Raw genomic sequence first — 17,939 nt, 5'->3', positions numbered from 1 at the left:
CTATGAGACTCAGCGTACACAGTCGAGTATCTTAGTAACTCCTATTTTATAAATAAATTCACATTAAAGGGCTAGTTAATACAAAATCCAGCAACATGTTAAACATATAAACACATAGAAACGTCCCATTCCTCCTTTCACCATCCCATCTTCTAAATGAACAATGGGTCAGAGGGTCTTTAAATCACCCCCTCAGATAAACAACTCAGGGGAGACAGGCCAGCAACAGAACATCAAACATTGGAATTATCTGAGCTGCAGATAGGGATATTTGTTTTAGGGAACGGGGGCACAGAGCCCACAATTCAGCAATTGTCTCAGCCTTGTCTAAATGAATGTCACCAACTATTGAGTATATGTGGGTGTATGAATGAGTGTACGTGTAGGTATGTATGTATGTATGAATGTAGGTATGTATGCATTGGTGTATGTGAGTGACGATATGTATGAATGTAGGTATGTATGCATGGGTGTATGTGAGTGACGATATGTATGAGTGTAGGTATGTATGCGAGTGTAGGTATGTATGCATGCATGTGAGTGTAGGTATGTACGCGTGTATGTGAGTGTAGGTATGTACGCATGTATGTGAGTGTAGGTATGTACGCATGTATGTGAGTAAGTATGTATGGGTGTATGTGAGTGTCGGTATGTATGGGTGTATGTGAGTGTCGGTATGTATGGGTATATGTAAGTGAAGCTAGGTAGGTAAGGGTGTATGTGAGTGTAGCTAGGTAGGTATGGGTGTATGTGAGTGTAGCTAGGTAGGTATGGGTGTATGTGAATGTAGGTAGGTAGGTATGGGTGTATGAGAGTGTAGGGAGGTAGGTATGTGTGTATATATTATATATATATAAAATTTTCTTTCAAACATATACAAGCAGTGAATAAGGTAACAGATCAGATTAAAATTAACAAATGTTTTATTTATAAAAAAAAACAAACACATTTTACAAAGCGACATTGGGTTAATTTTGTAGGGAAGACCTTGCCTGAGTGGGCTTTAACCCTTTCATTATAAGAGTTGGATAAGGCATTATATGTTGTGACAGTCCTGATGTGGGCTATCATGAAGGGATTAACTCTTTTAATGCCAGGCTGGGCTGCAATCACCTCCCTGGTGGCTTGTGCAAATATAAATCACTAAACATTAAGAGGGTCACTTGGTGATTATTTAAATAGCAGATAGGAGTCGGTGAGTGCCACAGGGGTGTGCAAGCTTGTGTTATACATATACTCTGCCAATAAAAGGTTAATAATTAAGACTATACCAGAGACTCACAGACTGGAGTGGTGTCTGAATCCTGACTGTGCATTGAACTCAGCCCAGTGTCTGAATCCTCATCATTGGCCCCACAATTACTAAAGCCCTCAATGTCTTTAACCACCCAAACACCAGGAGAACTATCCAAAATAGTGCTGTCTGTGGCCTCCTCTGCTCTATGGAGTCCTGAAGGGAGGTCCACTGGGCTGTGAAGTCCTACTGACATATCCACTGGGCTGTGAAGTCCTGGAGAAAGATCCAGATCATTGAGACTCTGTAACAGACTCTGAAATTCACTCTCTTTCTCCTCCCAGACTTGTTGAGTGAACTCCAAATCTGCTCTGATGGCCTCCAAGTCTGTGTTGAGCCTCAGTCCTATATAAAGGCTGGCACTGAGCTCTGTTTTAACCCTTTCCTGTTGCACCAGTAATTTACTATCTCCTTCCTCTTGGTCCCCACTAGTGTCCCCCTGCTGAAAGTCCAGCTCTCTCTCAGACAACTCTTCCTGCCTCCTGTCCATCCACCTTTTATTGAGCTCCTCTTGGATCTGGGCTGTAAGTTGGTCAATCATGACCTCCTGTTGGGTTATTTCATCTTGAAGCATTAAAACCTCCTCACATTTCTGGACATAATCCTCATAATCCACAAAGAGCTCCTCCTGGGAGTCATGACCCCCCTCTTGGCTGTCACTGGTTGTCCCTGGGTCAGACCCTGGTCCCACCAAGTAAGTATCTTGGACATAGTTGACTCCATGTCTTTTCATCCTGTCAAAGTGTATTTTGGCCTCAAACCTCTCTATGTCCCTGTCCAAGTCCTTAATTCGTTGGACCTGCTGGCGGATGGTATGGTCTTGGGAGAGAACCAGGTGGACCAAGGTCTCCATTTTTTCCACCGAGCAGGAATCCCGAGATAAGGTCTCCTCTCTCTTTTTGTTCATCTTTGCCAGCTTGCGGAAGGCCTTCCTGACCACCCTCCGTTGTTTCTCCTGGTTAAGGCAAGTATTGATGGCTTTGGTGGACCCTCTCAGGTGGCAGGGGCTCTCCTTGCTGAGGACCACCTTGGCTTCTGCACTCCTGGGTCCAATATTGGACAGGGATGCCTCGCTCCTGACCAGAACAAACCTGACATTTTCCTGTTCCTCCCCCCATGCTGTCCATAACCTTAGGATCTTGGTTTTGTTGGGTAGTATCCTCTCAAAGCCCCTCCACTTCTCCACAATGCAGTAGGACTGGGGAGGTCCAAGGAGCATGGACCCATCTGCAGCCTGACTTTGGTTGTAGTCCTCAAGGAGTACCTTGACCACCTCTGCACAAGTGGTCCTCCTGCTAAGGCCAGAGACCAGCTTCTCGTCTTGGCAGAGCCATACTGAGATCTTCCACTCCTCCTCATTCTCCATGGCTGACCAGTTCAGCTGCTGGGAGCACAGTCACAGCTCTTCTAGGGACAGAGCTACAAATGGGCTCTCACCCATTGGATACCACGCACAAACACAGCTAGTCGAAGCCTGATATATTGAGTATTGCCTGCCCCAAAATAGCACAAACTGTGCTGGTACAAGGAAAGGCAGATCTTCTGCTGTGGGCAGAGGCAACCCACTTGAGGCAGGGCACTTGGTGAAGGAAGTGGTAAGTAGCCCTCCTGTAGCACAGCACTTAGTATAGGGAGATGCAGTCCTCCTGGAGCAATCCACTTACTGTAGTCCTCCTGTAGCAGAGTATGTGTTGTAGTCCTGGGGCATAGCATTTACTGTAGTCCTCCTGTAGCAGAGCAGTTATTATAGTTCTCCTGGAGCATAGCATTTGTTGTAGTCCTGGGGCAGAGCACTTACTGTAGTTCTCTTGTAGCAGAACATTTAATAGTGCTGGTACAGAAGCCTTATTGTAGTTGTTATAGTGCAGAGCACTGAGTGTAGACAGTCCTGGTGCAGAGCATTCAGTGTAGACAGACAGTCCTGCTGGTGCAGAGCACTCAATGTAGACAGACAGTCCTGCTGGTGCAGAGCAATCACCCTCCGTCTATTCAGCTCTCACTGACTCTGATCTGCTGTGTCTCAGAGTTTTTCTCCTGCTGTCACGTGACTCTGCCCCGCCCCCAGCCCTGCTCTGCCAACTCTCCCAGAGTCTGATACACAGTAACTAAAACTGATCAGGAACAGATGGGGAGATTCAGATTTTGGGGGGGAGGTTTATCAGAGTGTCCTGATCTGAAAACCGATGCAAAGTTCTAAAAGTGATGCAGTTACCATGGGAGCCAGAAGAATAAGCAATAACATTCCATTTGTGATTTCATCACTTTCCACATCGCTTTACTTTGATAAATCTACTGCTTTCTATGTCAAAGCCAGAATTCCAAGAGGGGGAGAGGGGGGTTAAAATGTTTGGAAAAAGTGTCCCAGAGCTGGTAAAAATCTATTCCAGATTAAGATTTGTGGTGTTTTTTTTGTTTTGTTTTTTTAAATATTTCATCTTTGTAAATCACATTGTAACTTAGACCACTTTGCAAATGTTCTCTGGACCTTCAGCATCACTTTCTACACAGAGCAATACAGGGAGTAAGATAAACTATAAACACAATACCCTCTGGTGGAACAAAAATGGAATCAGCCTTAATAAACAGAATACACTATAAAACAAACAAACAAACACACAAAAATCAGTAAAAGATTGCAAAAGTAATACACAGGCAGAGTTATTCACTAACTTGAACATTAGTGAATTTCTAATTTAAGGCCAGACTAGGCGAACTGAAAGCATAATTGATGCAGATATATTTTGCAGTTTGGCTTTTATGACGTTAAATATCAAACTCACTTTGAATTCTCAGAGAATTTCTTTAGTGAATAAACCTGAGAAAGATGGTCACTAGAAAGCTTCACAAAATGTCGTATAGTATTCTACCACACGTTGATAATCCGTCCCTACATTTTACATTGTTGGGGAGATGTATCAAAGTGTCATGATCCTGAAAGTGTGCAGGTTACCATAGTGATTGCTTTGTTTGTATAATTCTGTATCGGCCAGAGGGATCGTTCCTCTGATGGTTACTGCCCCATTGCATTACTGCCCCTTAAAGGGAAACTATAGTGCCAGGAAAACAAAGTTGTTTTCCTGGCAGTATGGCTCCCTATAGTGCTCAGCCCCCTCATAATCCACAAAGAGCTCCTCCTGGGAGTCATGACCCCCCTCTTGGCTGTCACTGGTTGTCCCTGGGTCAGACCCTGGTCCCACCAAGTAAGTATCTTGGACATAGTTGACTCCATGTCTTTTCATCCTGTCAAAGTGTATTTTGGCCTCAAACCTCTCTATGTCCCTGTCCAAGTCCTTAATTCTTTGGACCTGCTGGCGGATGGTATGGTCTTGGGAGAGAACCAGGTGGACCAAGGTCTCCATTTTTTCCACCGAGCACAATCCCGAGATAAGGTCTCCTCTCTCTTTTTGTTCATCTTTGCCAGCTTGCGGAAGGCCTTCCTGACCACCCTCTGTTGTTTCTCCTGGTTAAGGCAAGTGCTGATGGCTTTGGTGGACCCTCTCAGATGGCAGGGGCTCTCCTTGCTGAGGACCACCTTGGCTTCTGCACTCCTGGGTCCAATATTGGACAGGGATGCCTCGCTCCTGACCAGAACAAACCTGACATTTTCCTGTTCCTCCCCCCATGCTGTCCATAACCTTAGGATCTTGGTTTTGTTGGGTAGTATCCTCTCAAAGCCCGTCCACTTCTCTACAATGCAGTAGGACTGGGGAGGTCCAAGGAGCATGGACCCATCTGCAGCCTGACTTTGGTTGTAATCCTCAAGGAGGACCTTGACCACCTCTGCACAAGTGGTCCTCCTGCTAATGCCAGAGACCAGCTTCTCATCTTGGCAGAGCCATACTGAGATCTTCCACAGCTACATATTGTGTATTGTAAGACAGAGCTCAATTGTAAAACATGTCAGAATAATATGATGGAATGTGTGTGTGGTGTCTGCGTGTGATGGTTGTGTGTGATGTGTATGCTATGTGTTGGCTGTGTGCAATATTTGTAATGGCTATATTGACTGTGTGTAATATATGTGTGTATTGGATGTGTGTGATATTTGTGCTGGGTTCATTTGCTGTGTGTGATGGGCATTTCATTCAGATAAAAATATGTATGTAGGCCCATGTGTTACAGGTATATAGTCAAACACACAGATACAGGCAGTCACATACACAGTTAAAGGTAGCCACACACACAAAGTTACAGGTAGTAAGGCGCACACACACACACACATGCACGTACTGCCAGTCACAGGCAGACATTCTTACACACTGCTACAGGCAATTGTACACACTGCTACAGGCACTCGTAACACACTGCTACAAGCAGATAGTCGTACACACAGTTACCGACATACACACATAGTTGCAGACAGTTACACACACATTTGCAGGCAGTCACACAAAATTACCAGGAGACCTACACAGTTACAGACAGACTGTTACCTATTTCCATTATGGACTGGAGGGGAAAGCAGGGGCACAGTGGAGGAGGGTGGGGGTGCTGGGTGGTGTGGAGGTGGGTGGATGAGCAGGGGGGATAGTGTAGTGGTAGGTGGGAGAGAAGGGGAAGTGCAGGAGGGGGCACAGTGGGTAGCTGGGGGAGCAGGGGGCAAAATGGGTAGCTGGAGGAGCAGGGGGCACAGTGGGTAGCTGGAAGAGCAGGGGCACAGTGGTGGAGGGTACTTTTCCCTGCTTCTCCTCACTTACCAGGCAGGGTGTTCGCCCACATTTAGCTCCGCTGCTGCCTGCCGCTTAACTCCGCCCTCTTTGCCTTTACTTATAGACCCCAGTGGAGGATAATGAAATCCTCCACTCGGGTTCCGCGTGGCCACGCTACACTGCGCACCCTGTATTAGTGGAGTGCTCTGAGCACCCCTAACACCAGTCACTCGGGGCATGTGCGAGCTGTGTCGGCTGCATGGCGCCCCTATTGCCATGGTGCCCTGTGCGGACCCACGGCTCGCACACCCCTAGGGCCGGCCCTAAATAAAAATTAGAAAAACAATAAAGATATAAACCATCAATGGTTTATTAGATGCACTATTTTGATCCGTCCCTTATCAAGATAATATGGAATTATGTAAAGTTGTGATGGTACTTAAAGTGACCTTTTAAATCAGAGGTGGGGGACCTTTGGCCCTCCAGATGTTTTGAACTACATCTCCCATAATGCTCTTACAGCCATAATGCTGGCAAAGCATCAAGGAGGGCCAAAGGTTCCCCACCCCTGCTTTAAATATACAATTTTTGTGGCCTTTTATCCTTTAACCCAGTAACTCTGGCACCACTTAGAATTTATGGGGCGCTTTGGGTGATAAAGTCTCAATAGGTTTATTTAGCAAATTTGGAAAAAACATTTTCTAATACAGAAAAGGACTTTCTTTTTCAACTGTTCCTCATACAAATGTGTAAAGTTGTTAATAGGGATGAAGCAGATTATGTTGTCATTTTAATATTGCTGTTATTTTTTTGATCATCTTTAAATGGAAGCCATAAAATGACATGATGCAGACACCCTCTTATGTTCCTCTAAAAACAAATGCATCTCATATACTACTTTTCTCTCGAAGCAGGAATTGTCAAAAACAGATGAGGAATAGCAAGTATTAAACTAGAACAGCCTAGTAAAATTAGCAAAGTTTAAGACCTTCTCTTTTGTCTATTTTTGCCAAAAATTGCAGTTATTTTATCAATTCTCTACAATTTCTGGTTTGCTGACAATGCCAATGTCCTTGCAGACATTACTTTATTTAAATTATTTTGTGAACTCCCAAGCTGTAATAACAAAGAATTTGTTGAATGTGTTGTTCTCGCTGTTGGCAATCGAGAGGTTAAATCCATGCCACCGTCGCTGCCCGCAAGGTTAACCAGTTGTGTAATTATAAGGAGAACGCTTTGATGGAGACACTGGAGGAATATCGAGTGACTGCCTAAGGTCTTGAACCTGGTTTAACCGTAAGATTGATCAGTTGAAGTTTCACTTGTTGCTCAGTCATAAATATTTCACGCTGATAAATTATGTATCACCTCTTCAATATATTCTCCTACCTCTCAGCATTTAACATATTATATTGTTTGCTGGTAACATTGTTATTTTTAAAAATGATTTTATTAGAAATATTAATTGTAGTAATTCTAGTGCCTATTGGCTTAGCGCTTTGTGAGCTTTTTCCAAGGGGTATAATCCGCATGTGAAAGACGCGTGACAAGTGATAACACGCCCAGGATATAAAGAACACGGGCAGCTTACATATGTTACATTAATACCATAAATAATCACTTTTGTTTCTTTATTCCTAATGGTCTGTGTTTTATGGGGGGGTGCTGTTTGGGCCATGCTCACCGTATCCGGAACACTCCAAAAAAACAGGTTGTGTAGTGCACGGAACAACATTTATCTGAAATTTAATTTAACATGTACAGATGAATGGCGCCCCCTGGCCGCACGTTATAAGAAGTTTTTAAGCATTTTACTTCCCAAATTTGATTGATCTTTTTTTGGATAGTTTTTTTTTTATTTATTTTTTCTGGTTCTCATTAAAAGCTAAAATACCAGGGGCGCGCCTGACTGTCATGGTGAGCAAGCTCCTCCACTATTCTGAAATAAAAATCCTTCTTGTACCTTCGGTTGGCTTGCCAAGGTTCTGCCAAGAATTTAGGCTGGTCTCCCAACTTACCTGGCTAATTGTGCTGCAGCTTTAATCTTCTAGGGAGATTTTACCCACCACGTGGCAGATGCAGCCATTGGACCGGTAGGTGTGATTCTGGTCCACACCTGAGGGGCTACCCGCATTCAGCAACTCGGCGGGGGGGAATCAACCTAAGCTGGAAAGGTTGGCCTTGACTGCCCCAAAATGGCAGAGATCAAATGTCTCAATCACCGCATCACCGGACTACTCAATTTTGAGACCCAGCTTAACAAGTTCTTTGCTTGATTCTGGACGCAGCTGAGCTGCAAGCCCCAACTAGTTACATAGCTGAAAAGAGACTTGCATCCATCAAGTTCAGCCTTCCTCACATATGTTGTTGCTGTTGATCCAAAAGAATGCAAAAAACCTAGTCTGCAACAAACTAGGAAAAAAATCCTTCTTGACGCCAAAATAGCAGTCAGATGTCTCCTTGGATCAAGCAGCTATTACCCCACTAATTAGAAATTATATCCCTGTATGTTATGTTTTTTGCAAGTATTAAACCAATTGCAGTTTAAACATCTGTATGGACTCTGATAAAACCACCTCTTCCCAGAGTGATCTGGGAAACACGCATTCAGCCTTTTTGGATTCTCCCACTGTGTAGTCGGCGCCGGAATTCGGCTCCAACACGAACCTGGATTCGGCAGAGTCACTCAGTCCACCGCATCATAAACAACGCTGGAAGCTACTTGTCATCAGATCAGCTTCAGCGGTGGACCTACTCCACTCCAGCCCAAGCATTTGGATTTGGCCTTTGAGGGCTACAGCTGGGCACATCTCTTCTTCCTACCATGGTGCTACCACGGCCCACAAATGGGCGCCCATGCCTCATAAATCTTTTGCCAGATCGACGCCGTGGTATGCCCCAGAGTGGCATCGGATGATAAAGGACTGTAACCCATGCAGGCTGACACACTGATCCCCCTCTGAAGTCTTCACAGTGCATCATTAATGTTTATTTTTATTCTATCAATCATTAGACGTCATATATTTCTTGTTTAAAGATCACTCCAATTTTCTACCGTTAGAAATGTCTTACTTGTGGAGCTGGTCGCTTGATAATCCTATGGAGACCTATTGGGTGTTATATTGTTCACACTGTGCATTATACTCTCCATGTCTCTGACATGTTATTTAGCTATTACTTTTATAATGTACCTTGTTCAGACACATATATCTAGCCTGCTAACTTATTATTACAAAAATTGTGCTGCTTCTCGGAATGCCACACTACTGTTTTATACATCAGCATGCTTGCTGAAGCTGTTGTAGTAAGGCAAGCTTGTTTGTTATTTGTGCACAACAAAAATAAAAAAAAATTAATTTAAAAAACACAAAAATGCGCAAACACTCCTCTGTTTACCGAAGCAGGAAGATAAGTTGGTGCCTCACAATCTCCCCGTGAGGATTCAGGAGAGAGTAAAACCTTTTTATTTCCCTACGCTATTGATTTGTACAGGTATAACCCCTCTCCAGCTAAACCATAATGTTGGCCTAATATGGAACTTAACGTGCTGTGTTGACAAATCCCTAGTTTGTGAAGAACCAGACTCTGTACAAGGTACCCCCCTATTGTGGTTTAGTGAATAAGCCATATTATCGCTTTTCCTTACTTCATGCTAAATGAAAAATTAAACCGTGTACCGGCTCTGTAGGTTTTAACATTCCATTTCTACAATCACCAGTATCCAGTTCCACCTCTATCAGGCTAATTAGGGATTTTACAACCTATTATTACTTTTTATTATTGTTGTTATTCATCCCAAATGCCGTGCGCCATCTTACCATTGAGCATGGAATGTACAAAAAAAAATAAAGTATAACATTTCACATTTGATTCTAGTGATTCAACTGTGAAAATCCATGGATTTGTAGGCATAGCAGAAACTAAATCTAATTGCACGATACTCGTCATCACGTTAACATGTCTTTAAAGAGCCCTAGGATTGTTAAAAAGAAACGGCCAGGGCTGTTACCGTCTAATTACCTTCGTCAAGGGATGTGATGTGTTTATTTGATGGAGGGATGTTGTTACATAGTCACTATGCATATTATTGGACTGGTCACACACCTGGTACACTTCATATTGAGTCAGAAAACTATTTTCGAACTGCTATGAAGTTTTTCTACAACCCCTTGTGCGTTTTCCCAGTAAGGGGGTAAATTATTTTGCAGAGGTTTGCCTCTTACATTTGGTCCCATCCGACACCGAGCCTCCTGTCTGAATGACCATGAATGAAACAGAATTAGATCACCTGGAACTTGTGTTCAGCACTGAATAATGAAAGGGGCTGTGTGTGGTATTAGGCCAACATTAGTACTGAAATCCTGCACATACAATGTATTGTAACCATAACCATTTCAAAACACTAGTTCTAGTGCTTGGAGTAACCTTTAAAGTGACACACCAGTTACCATAACCCCAGCAGTTTATTGTACAACCTACCGTACATACAATGTGAGTAGCTCAGAGTGCTGAGGTATAATTCAAAATTTTAAAGGAAAGGTATAGTGCTAGGAATACAAAGCTGCTCTCCTCTGTACAAGCGACCCCCTCCCCGGCCCCCTTAGCAGATAAAGGGTTAAATAACCCTTAAAACACTTACCTTATTTCAGTGTGGAGGTGCCTCAGCGTTGGGTTGGGCTCGTTTTCCTCCCCCGACGTCAGCTGATTTGCAGAACCTAATTCCCATGTGCGGCAAGAATCAGGTGCCTTAGTCTTTCCCTATAGGAAAGCATTGACTCAATGTTTTCCTATGGGATTTTTCAACTTGCTGGACGATTTGCATGAGGACGTTGTTTCACAGAGTCACATTTGGTGAAACTGCAGGAAGTTCCTCTATCAGCTGTCTGGTGTACTGGGAAAGCAAGCAGTAAAAAACACAAGTGATGCAGTTTGCAGCATGTATTCCTCCCTTGTTGAAATGTAGGGTAGGACCTTCTGATATTGGGGTACTCTGTAAAAAGTGGGGAGCTTAAACTCAATATGACTAAATTCCAATATTTTAAAATACCCACTGCTTGGAAAAAAATACTTATATATGTTCAGAATGTTGTCTCATCCATATTGGTATAATTTGTATAAAGTTTGGTCATTTCAGTCTCCAACAGTCACCACTATTAGAAACATAGAATGTGACAGAAGATAAGAACCATTCGGCCCATCTAGTCTGCCCAATTTTCTAAATACTTTCATTAGTCCCTGGCCTTATCTTAGATCTAGGATGGCCTTATGCCTATCCCACGCATGCTTAAACTCCTTTACTGTGTTAACCTCTGCCACTTCAGCTGGAAGACTATTCCATGCATCCACTACTCTTTCAGTAAAGTAACACTTCCTGATATTATTTTTAAATCTTTGCTCCTCTAATTTAAGACATTTAATGTCCTCTTGTTGTGGTAGTTTTTCTTCTTTTAATTAAATCATGCATTTTCTGCTTGCGTCCCTAGATCATTTGCTTTGTATACATACTTACCTTATAAGTATGGGGTTTTTGTGGTATTTTTTGGCAAGGTGATCCTGTAGTGTTTTTGACTATAGACTTTTCCTATATTTTAGGCTAAAGTATCCTGCAGCCTTTTTAGGGACAACCCTTTATCTTTTTTTATTATATATTTTTTAGAGGGGATGATGTGTTCCCACTCCTGATTAGTAACATTCAGCCGTGTTATCAAGTAATAGACCATAAACGCACCTGTTTCAAGTCTCTTTGTCCCCCCTCTCGTCTCCTGACTTCCCATTTTAATTTGTACCTGAAACGAGTGGGTCTCGTCCCCTGTTTGTTCTGCTGGGAGACAGACGGACTATTAATAAGATCCATTACAGACCCTTTGTGTGTTTGTCCAGCTCTCAACATATTTAAATAGCGAAGAGGCGGCTTGAGTTTACAAATCGCCCATTGACAGCTCTGGTTTTGTGTTGTGGTTCAGGCCCACAGAAGGTTTTCGGGCAGAGCCAGGCTCTCTGATTGAAGCTGTCCCTCATGGATAGGCCAATAAGGGCTGAGACTTTGTCAGATGGTTTACAGGGCTCAGCAAACACTGCTCGCCAAGGAACAAAGGCCCCTCTTTCAGGCAGGCTTGTATAACAAGCTTTCCTTCCCCGGTGGGATAATATCAGAGGTTTGGCAACAGTTACCAAGCTGGTAACTCAAGATGTCCCTAAGTAGTTTGATTATTTGTTACAATGGTGGGGACCCATTCATATTTACATCATTGAAGAAAGAACCCAACATGACCCATGTCACAGAGACCTGTCAGGCTTCGAAGGCTCCTCTGAGTCTCTGGGTCATTTTGTGCCACTAGGCATTGTTAATTTTCGAGAGACGTTAATTGGTTGTTTGGCTCCCTCCAGCTGTGTTCTTTATACACGTTTATCTATCAGGAGATATATTTATGTATGTGTGTGTGTGTATGTGTCTGTTTACCGCACAACCATGTCAATGTGACAAATTTGCCCAAACTCAGGAAGATTTTGTTTCTTGCTTGTAATTATTGAAATGGCTTCCATTCCAAAAACAACATTATGTCACCTGCAGCTTTAGGTATTAACGGCACTGGATTGGAGCACTAACTCCCGGACAATCTTTCTGCCTTAATGATAATTTATTTACTGCCCTTTTAATTAAATTGGGAACATTCCAGGTCACTTAGAAGGTGAACAAAAACTGAACTCAACCCACCCCATCGAACACAAAACATATACATGTATTCCTGTGAAAGCTGCACTGCCACTAGGGCGTGTAAGCGTTATTTGCTAAGGTTCCCCAACACGACATCTCCCAACATTTCACATGGACAGGGGGACACTTTCATTTAAGTGGTGTGAGTGGTGGTGTGACATCGTGGCCAGGGATGGGGCTGTTCTGAGTGGGGGGGTGACATCGGCCAGAGATGTTCTGAATGTGAGTGTGGGTGTTGCCAGGGACAGGGCTGTTCTGAGAAATTGTAGGTGTCTTACTAATAGAGTTGAACCTCTGAACTGGAATGCTCCCTTACCCGAACAATTCGGTACTATCTTGGTACCTGTACAAAACTCGGTATTAGGACAAAATCACATGGCAGTAACACAGTTGGTACCTTGTTGAAACTTCGTTAGAACCTTGTTGGTATGACGCATTGGCCTCCCAGCACTAGACAAAACGAACAGAGCTCCATTCTGTCGGTAAACAGAGCTGACGGATAAAGTGAAGAAAAATGTTAATTTAATTTACATTGTGTTTTATTGTTTTCGGTCTTATTTTATGCATGTAAGATATTAGTAAACTGTAACGTTTGTGTTAAAATGCTGTAATTGTGGGGGTCTGGAACGTATTAAGCTAATTTACATTAATTTTAATGGAAAATTTTGATTCGTTTTTCAAACAAATCGTTTCTCAAACAGCTTTCTGGAACGGATTCGACTAAGAGTTCCGAGGTGCCACTGTAACAATTTATACAAATAAAATTTAATTTATAACAAGAACAATGTATCTTATTCACACAGACTGATTCCTAAACACATTCATTGTAGTTTAAAGACATATTACTGGGAGTATTATTGCTGTGGAGCTCTGTTATACACTCAGACACATCAACAATATGGAGCTCCTAAAAAAGAGGGACATTAGGATAGAAAAGAAGGACAGAGGAATTTAGGTCCAAATTAGGGACTGTCCTTCCTAAATAAGGACACTTGGGAGTTATGTAGACATACTTACCAAGGTCCAAGGTCCCCTTTCTCCATTACTCCTCCTTCTAGACCTGTTTCATCTTCAGTTCTTGGGGAACAAAGCCACCAGGAGCCACGTCACTTCTGTACTCCTGCGCACGTGTGAGAACACAAAACAAGAAACTGCAGGATTCTCTAGAGAGGTTCTTGTGCATGTGCAGTAAGATGCCATATTCATGTATTTTGCATCAATGTCTGTTCCTGCCATCAGGAGTAAAGGCTGATGGGAAATAGCAAGGCACGACAGGTTGAAGTTGTGTGAAGCTCCAACTTTTAGCATATTCTGCCAATAATCTTCACCTACATTAGGCGCTGTCATGCCTACTACGATATGTTTTGGTTGAAATCACAAAAATATTCAAACTCCGTCTAAATGAGTTACGATCTTCCTGAGAATCTCAGAAGGGGCCGTGCCGCTTTAAGCATAATATTTGTGGCTTTATTTTTTAGATAAACACAGCTGTATGAAATCATTGCAGGAAATTTAATTTCTCTCATTCCTGTTTGTCGTCTGTGCCACAAAATTCCCAAGCATCACAGTCCCTGGATACCTCTTAGAAACAATGCAAACAGAGCAATCCACGTCTCAATAAATGCCATACTAGTGGCATGCAGGAAAACGTGGAGTTGAGGAAGTGGCTGTAGTAGACAGAGCTGTCCTATCCTACCCATGGCAATAAATGAATACCCACATGTGGGCAGTTTATTGGAAATTGTATCATGGCCATTGTGGCTTTGTTTTCCTGGTCGTTCTACAATTTTATATGATATAATTAGGTGTCATTGAGTGCTAGTTATAGGGACACTGTAGCCATTGTGACGGCGTCACCTCATTGAAGTGGTTATAGAGTCTAAAGCCCCCTGGTGTCGTCGCCCCATTTAGCATTAAACCATTTTTTTATGTTATAATGCTAAACAACAGCCCCCAGCAGCCCATCCCCCACTGTGCTGAATAGCGTAATGAGGAAGCAATCCCCTGAATGGCAATGGGTGGTTTTGATTGTCTGAGAGTGTCAGCTGACCTATTTTAACCTATCACAGCACCCATTGCTGGTATCTGAGCCAGGTTCAAGTTGTCTAGGGCCCTGGACAGTGTGTCAGATTGGGGCCCCCTCCTTCAGCCCTGAGTTCTGTTTCAATGAGCGCTGTGTGTGAGATCAGCGACAGAACTACTACCAGTGCAGGTGCATTGGGGCCTGCATGCTTTGGGCCCATCGGGTGTCACTCACACTTAGCCAGGGGCACCATAACCACTTCCATGAGAGGAAATGGTCATAGTGCTTACAGTGTCCCTTTAATATGCAATGTACATACATCTAAACTAGCATTAAAAAAATTAATTGAGCAGATTGTATAACATTGTGACACTTTAATAGTTAAATCTGCACCTGGACGCTTAAAATAAATATCTGTTTATATAGCAAATACTATATGAAATACTTTCCACCCTTTCACACTGGGTACATATTGTTTAAATGATTTAATGCCCTCAACAGAAATGTCTGGCACCGGTCCCACAGCAAACCACACATTGTGCGCCATTCTTATCCTTATATGTATACAAAACTATTAGTATTTTTAATTAAGTTTTGCCTGATTTTGAAATGATGCCCCTGGGGGTTCTGCAAATCTTTGCTCAATCGTCCTGGTATTTCTACCAACAATGGAGTACAGAACCAGAGGGGCACAGCCCTGCACGGAATTATTTCTAACTGTACCCCTGCCATACCTTCCTTTTTAGGAGCTGTGTAACTTGTATAACGCCGGTATTGTCTCCTGCATAGGAGGATTAACCCTTTCACAGCGGAAAGGTTTCAAATCTGATCTAATCTATTTTCTACTGACATTAATGAACATACAGGGGTCTGTTTGATCAACTTGGAGGGTTCTCCACCAACCCATGAATTGGTGGGAAATAACCGGGAAACTTAAACGTTATGGGGAAATAACCGGGAAACGTAAACGATAATAAGCTAAAATAACCAACTTGGAGTAATGTATGGTTTGGAGAACGTGTCCAATTTAGTTACCTGATCGATTCCTGTCTAAGGCTTCTATGACGAAAGGTGTATTCATTAAACAACAGCTGTTTAGTCTGGTATTTTGTGTTTTGTGAATTGAGAATTGCCCCTTCTAGGCCAGCATACCCAATCTGGAAGTCAGCTAGTTATCCAGTTCTATTAATTTGGCTTAAGATTTACAATTCCCTTGTCAGTTTTCCACAATTCTTAATTTATTTCATAAACTCCACAGTGTTTGTTCTATACAAGTTGTTTTTCCAAATTATTTTTAGTAATTCATTTTAAAATGTTTTAACAATAATAATAGAACAATCTATTTAAAACTAAATAAAAGAAAAGGGAAAAAAGGGGGGGAGGAGAGAAGGGGAGGACAAGGGGAAAAAATAAGATATCTATCCAGATTAAAGGGACACTATAGTCACCAGAACAACTACAGCTTATTGTATTTGCTCTGGATAGTATAATCATTCCCTTCAGGTTTTTTTCAGAGAAAATGAATTGTTTGCATTACAGCCTAGGGGGATACCTCCACTGGCCACTCCTCAGATGGCTGCTAGAGGTGCTTCCTGGGGCAGTGCTGCACAGTGTGACTTCCATTCCGTGTCTCCACCCTCTGCATGCAGACACTGGACTTTCCTCATAGAGATTCATTGATTCAATGCATCTCTATGAGGAGATGCTGATTGGCCAGGGCTGTGTTTGGCTTGTGCTGGCTCTGCCCCTGATCTCCCTCCTTGACACTCTCAGCCAATCCAATGGGAAAGCATTGTGATTTGGCTGAGAGAATCACTTCTGATGATGTCCGCTAAGCAGGCAGATCAGAGAAAGAGCCAGCAGCAGCAGATTCCAATAAAAGCAAGGTTATACTATATTTAGGAGGGTAGTGGGGGGCATTGGGGCTGGTGGTTGTTGGTGGTTGTAACACAAATACATGCTTGTGTTCCTTACCCTATAGTGTTCCTTTAATATAGTCCTATTCAAATTTTCTAGTAAGCATTAGTTCTATACAATAATGCATTTAGTACAGGAAATATCAAAATTAAAAAATCATGGTGTTGTATAATATCTTTGAAATGGCTATAAAATTAGTAATTACTTCTCATAGAGTACCGGTATATTTTACAGAGAGAATCTTTTAACCATCTCTTCCTCCCATATATCCAAATAAAATTTTAGGCTATCTGTAGATGAAGACGGTTGTCTAATGGATAATTTGTATTGTTTACTCTACAAGATAGAATATAATGTTTCCTTTATCGAAATAATAATTATCTTGAAATAATAGAAGTGGCAGCAATCAATATATGCCCTTTAATGATTCTATCAGCCTTACTCATGTTATCAGGGAATGTCTTGAATAATGCCAATTCTGAAGTAAATATGGAAATAGGCGTGTCTAAACTTTTAATTAGTGAGTGAATATTTTTCCCAAACTCTGCAAGCTTAGGGCTGTACCACGAAATATGTGACAAAGAGACAATCATACCGCAGTCACGCAAAGTTATATTGTTTAAAATGTAATCTAAAACCGTTTTGGCCTAGTTGCTATTTCACATATATCTAACCTGTCACCCAGAGGCGGCTCTCTAATTAGGTGACTTAGGCAGCCGCGCAGCCTTAAATTTCCTTAGTGCAGACCAGTGGCGTACGCACAAACCATGGGGCCCCGGTGCGAAAATGATCCGTGGCCCCCCCCCCACCACATACACACACACAGACACATACATACATACATATATACATACAGACACACACAGACAGGCACACATACAGACACACACATACAGACAGACAGGCACACAAAGACACACACACATACAGACATACATACAAAGACACATACATAAAAACAGGCAGACACATACAGACACACACACAAGACGCACATACATACAAACAGACAAGCACACACACACAGACATACATACACAGACAGGCACACACACATACATACAAAGGCATACATACAGGCAGACACACATACATACAAACACACACCAAATGTTTAAGTCACCCTCCTGTTTCCTACCTTTTAGGTGCAGGAGGGTGACTTTCCCTGGGGTCCAGTGGTGGCTCAGGTGGATGGGAGTCAGAGTTCCCACTTTGACTCCCTCTGCTTCCTCCCGCGCGGCTCTGTGTTAGCTGGGAGGAGTGACGTGCGGTCACTTCCTCCCAGCTTGTAATGTCATCACAGGGGGCCCGGTCGCGCTGTTAAAGCGCCCAGCGCTGACC

General features: G+C 42.7%; 1 protein-coding gene and 1 pseudogene across 1 annotated transcript; both read right to left on the bottom strand.

Annotated features, from left to right (window-relative positions):
- Positions 1–900: 900 nt before the first annotated feature.
- LOC134579184 (ras association domain-containing protein 10-like) lies at positions 901–3,284 on the bottom strand. The gene has a single exon (XM_063438384.1). It carries the CDS (start codon positions 2,658–2,660, stop codon positions 1,266–1,268), a length of 1,395 nt encoding a protein of 464 aa, XP_063294454.1. The 5' UTR covers positions 2,661–3,284; the 3' UTR covers positions 901–1,265.
- Positions 3,285–3,725: 441 nt separating this feature from the next.
- LOC134578537 (ras association domain-containing protein 10-like) lies at positions 3,726–13,701 on the bottom strand (annotated as a pseudogene).
- Positions 13,702–17,939: the final 4,238 nt, after the last annotated feature.

The sequence above is a fragment of the Pelobates fuscus genome, chromosome 12 (assembly GCF_036172605.1).
Source record: "Pelobates fuscus isolate aPelFus1 chromosome 12, aPelFus1.pri, whole genome shotgun sequence".
NCBI classification, from domain to species: domain Eukaryota; kingdom Metazoa; phylum Chordata; class Amphibia; order Anura; family Pelobatidae; genus Pelobates; species Pelobates fuscus.
This window is presented reverse-complemented; position numbering and strand designations above follow the sequence as displayed.

Coding starts and splice junctions, on each gene's coding strand:
- LOC134579184 (XM_063438384.1), bottom strand. CDS start 2,660: ATGGAGAATGAGGAGGAGTGGAAGATCTCAGTATGGCTCTGCCAAGAC.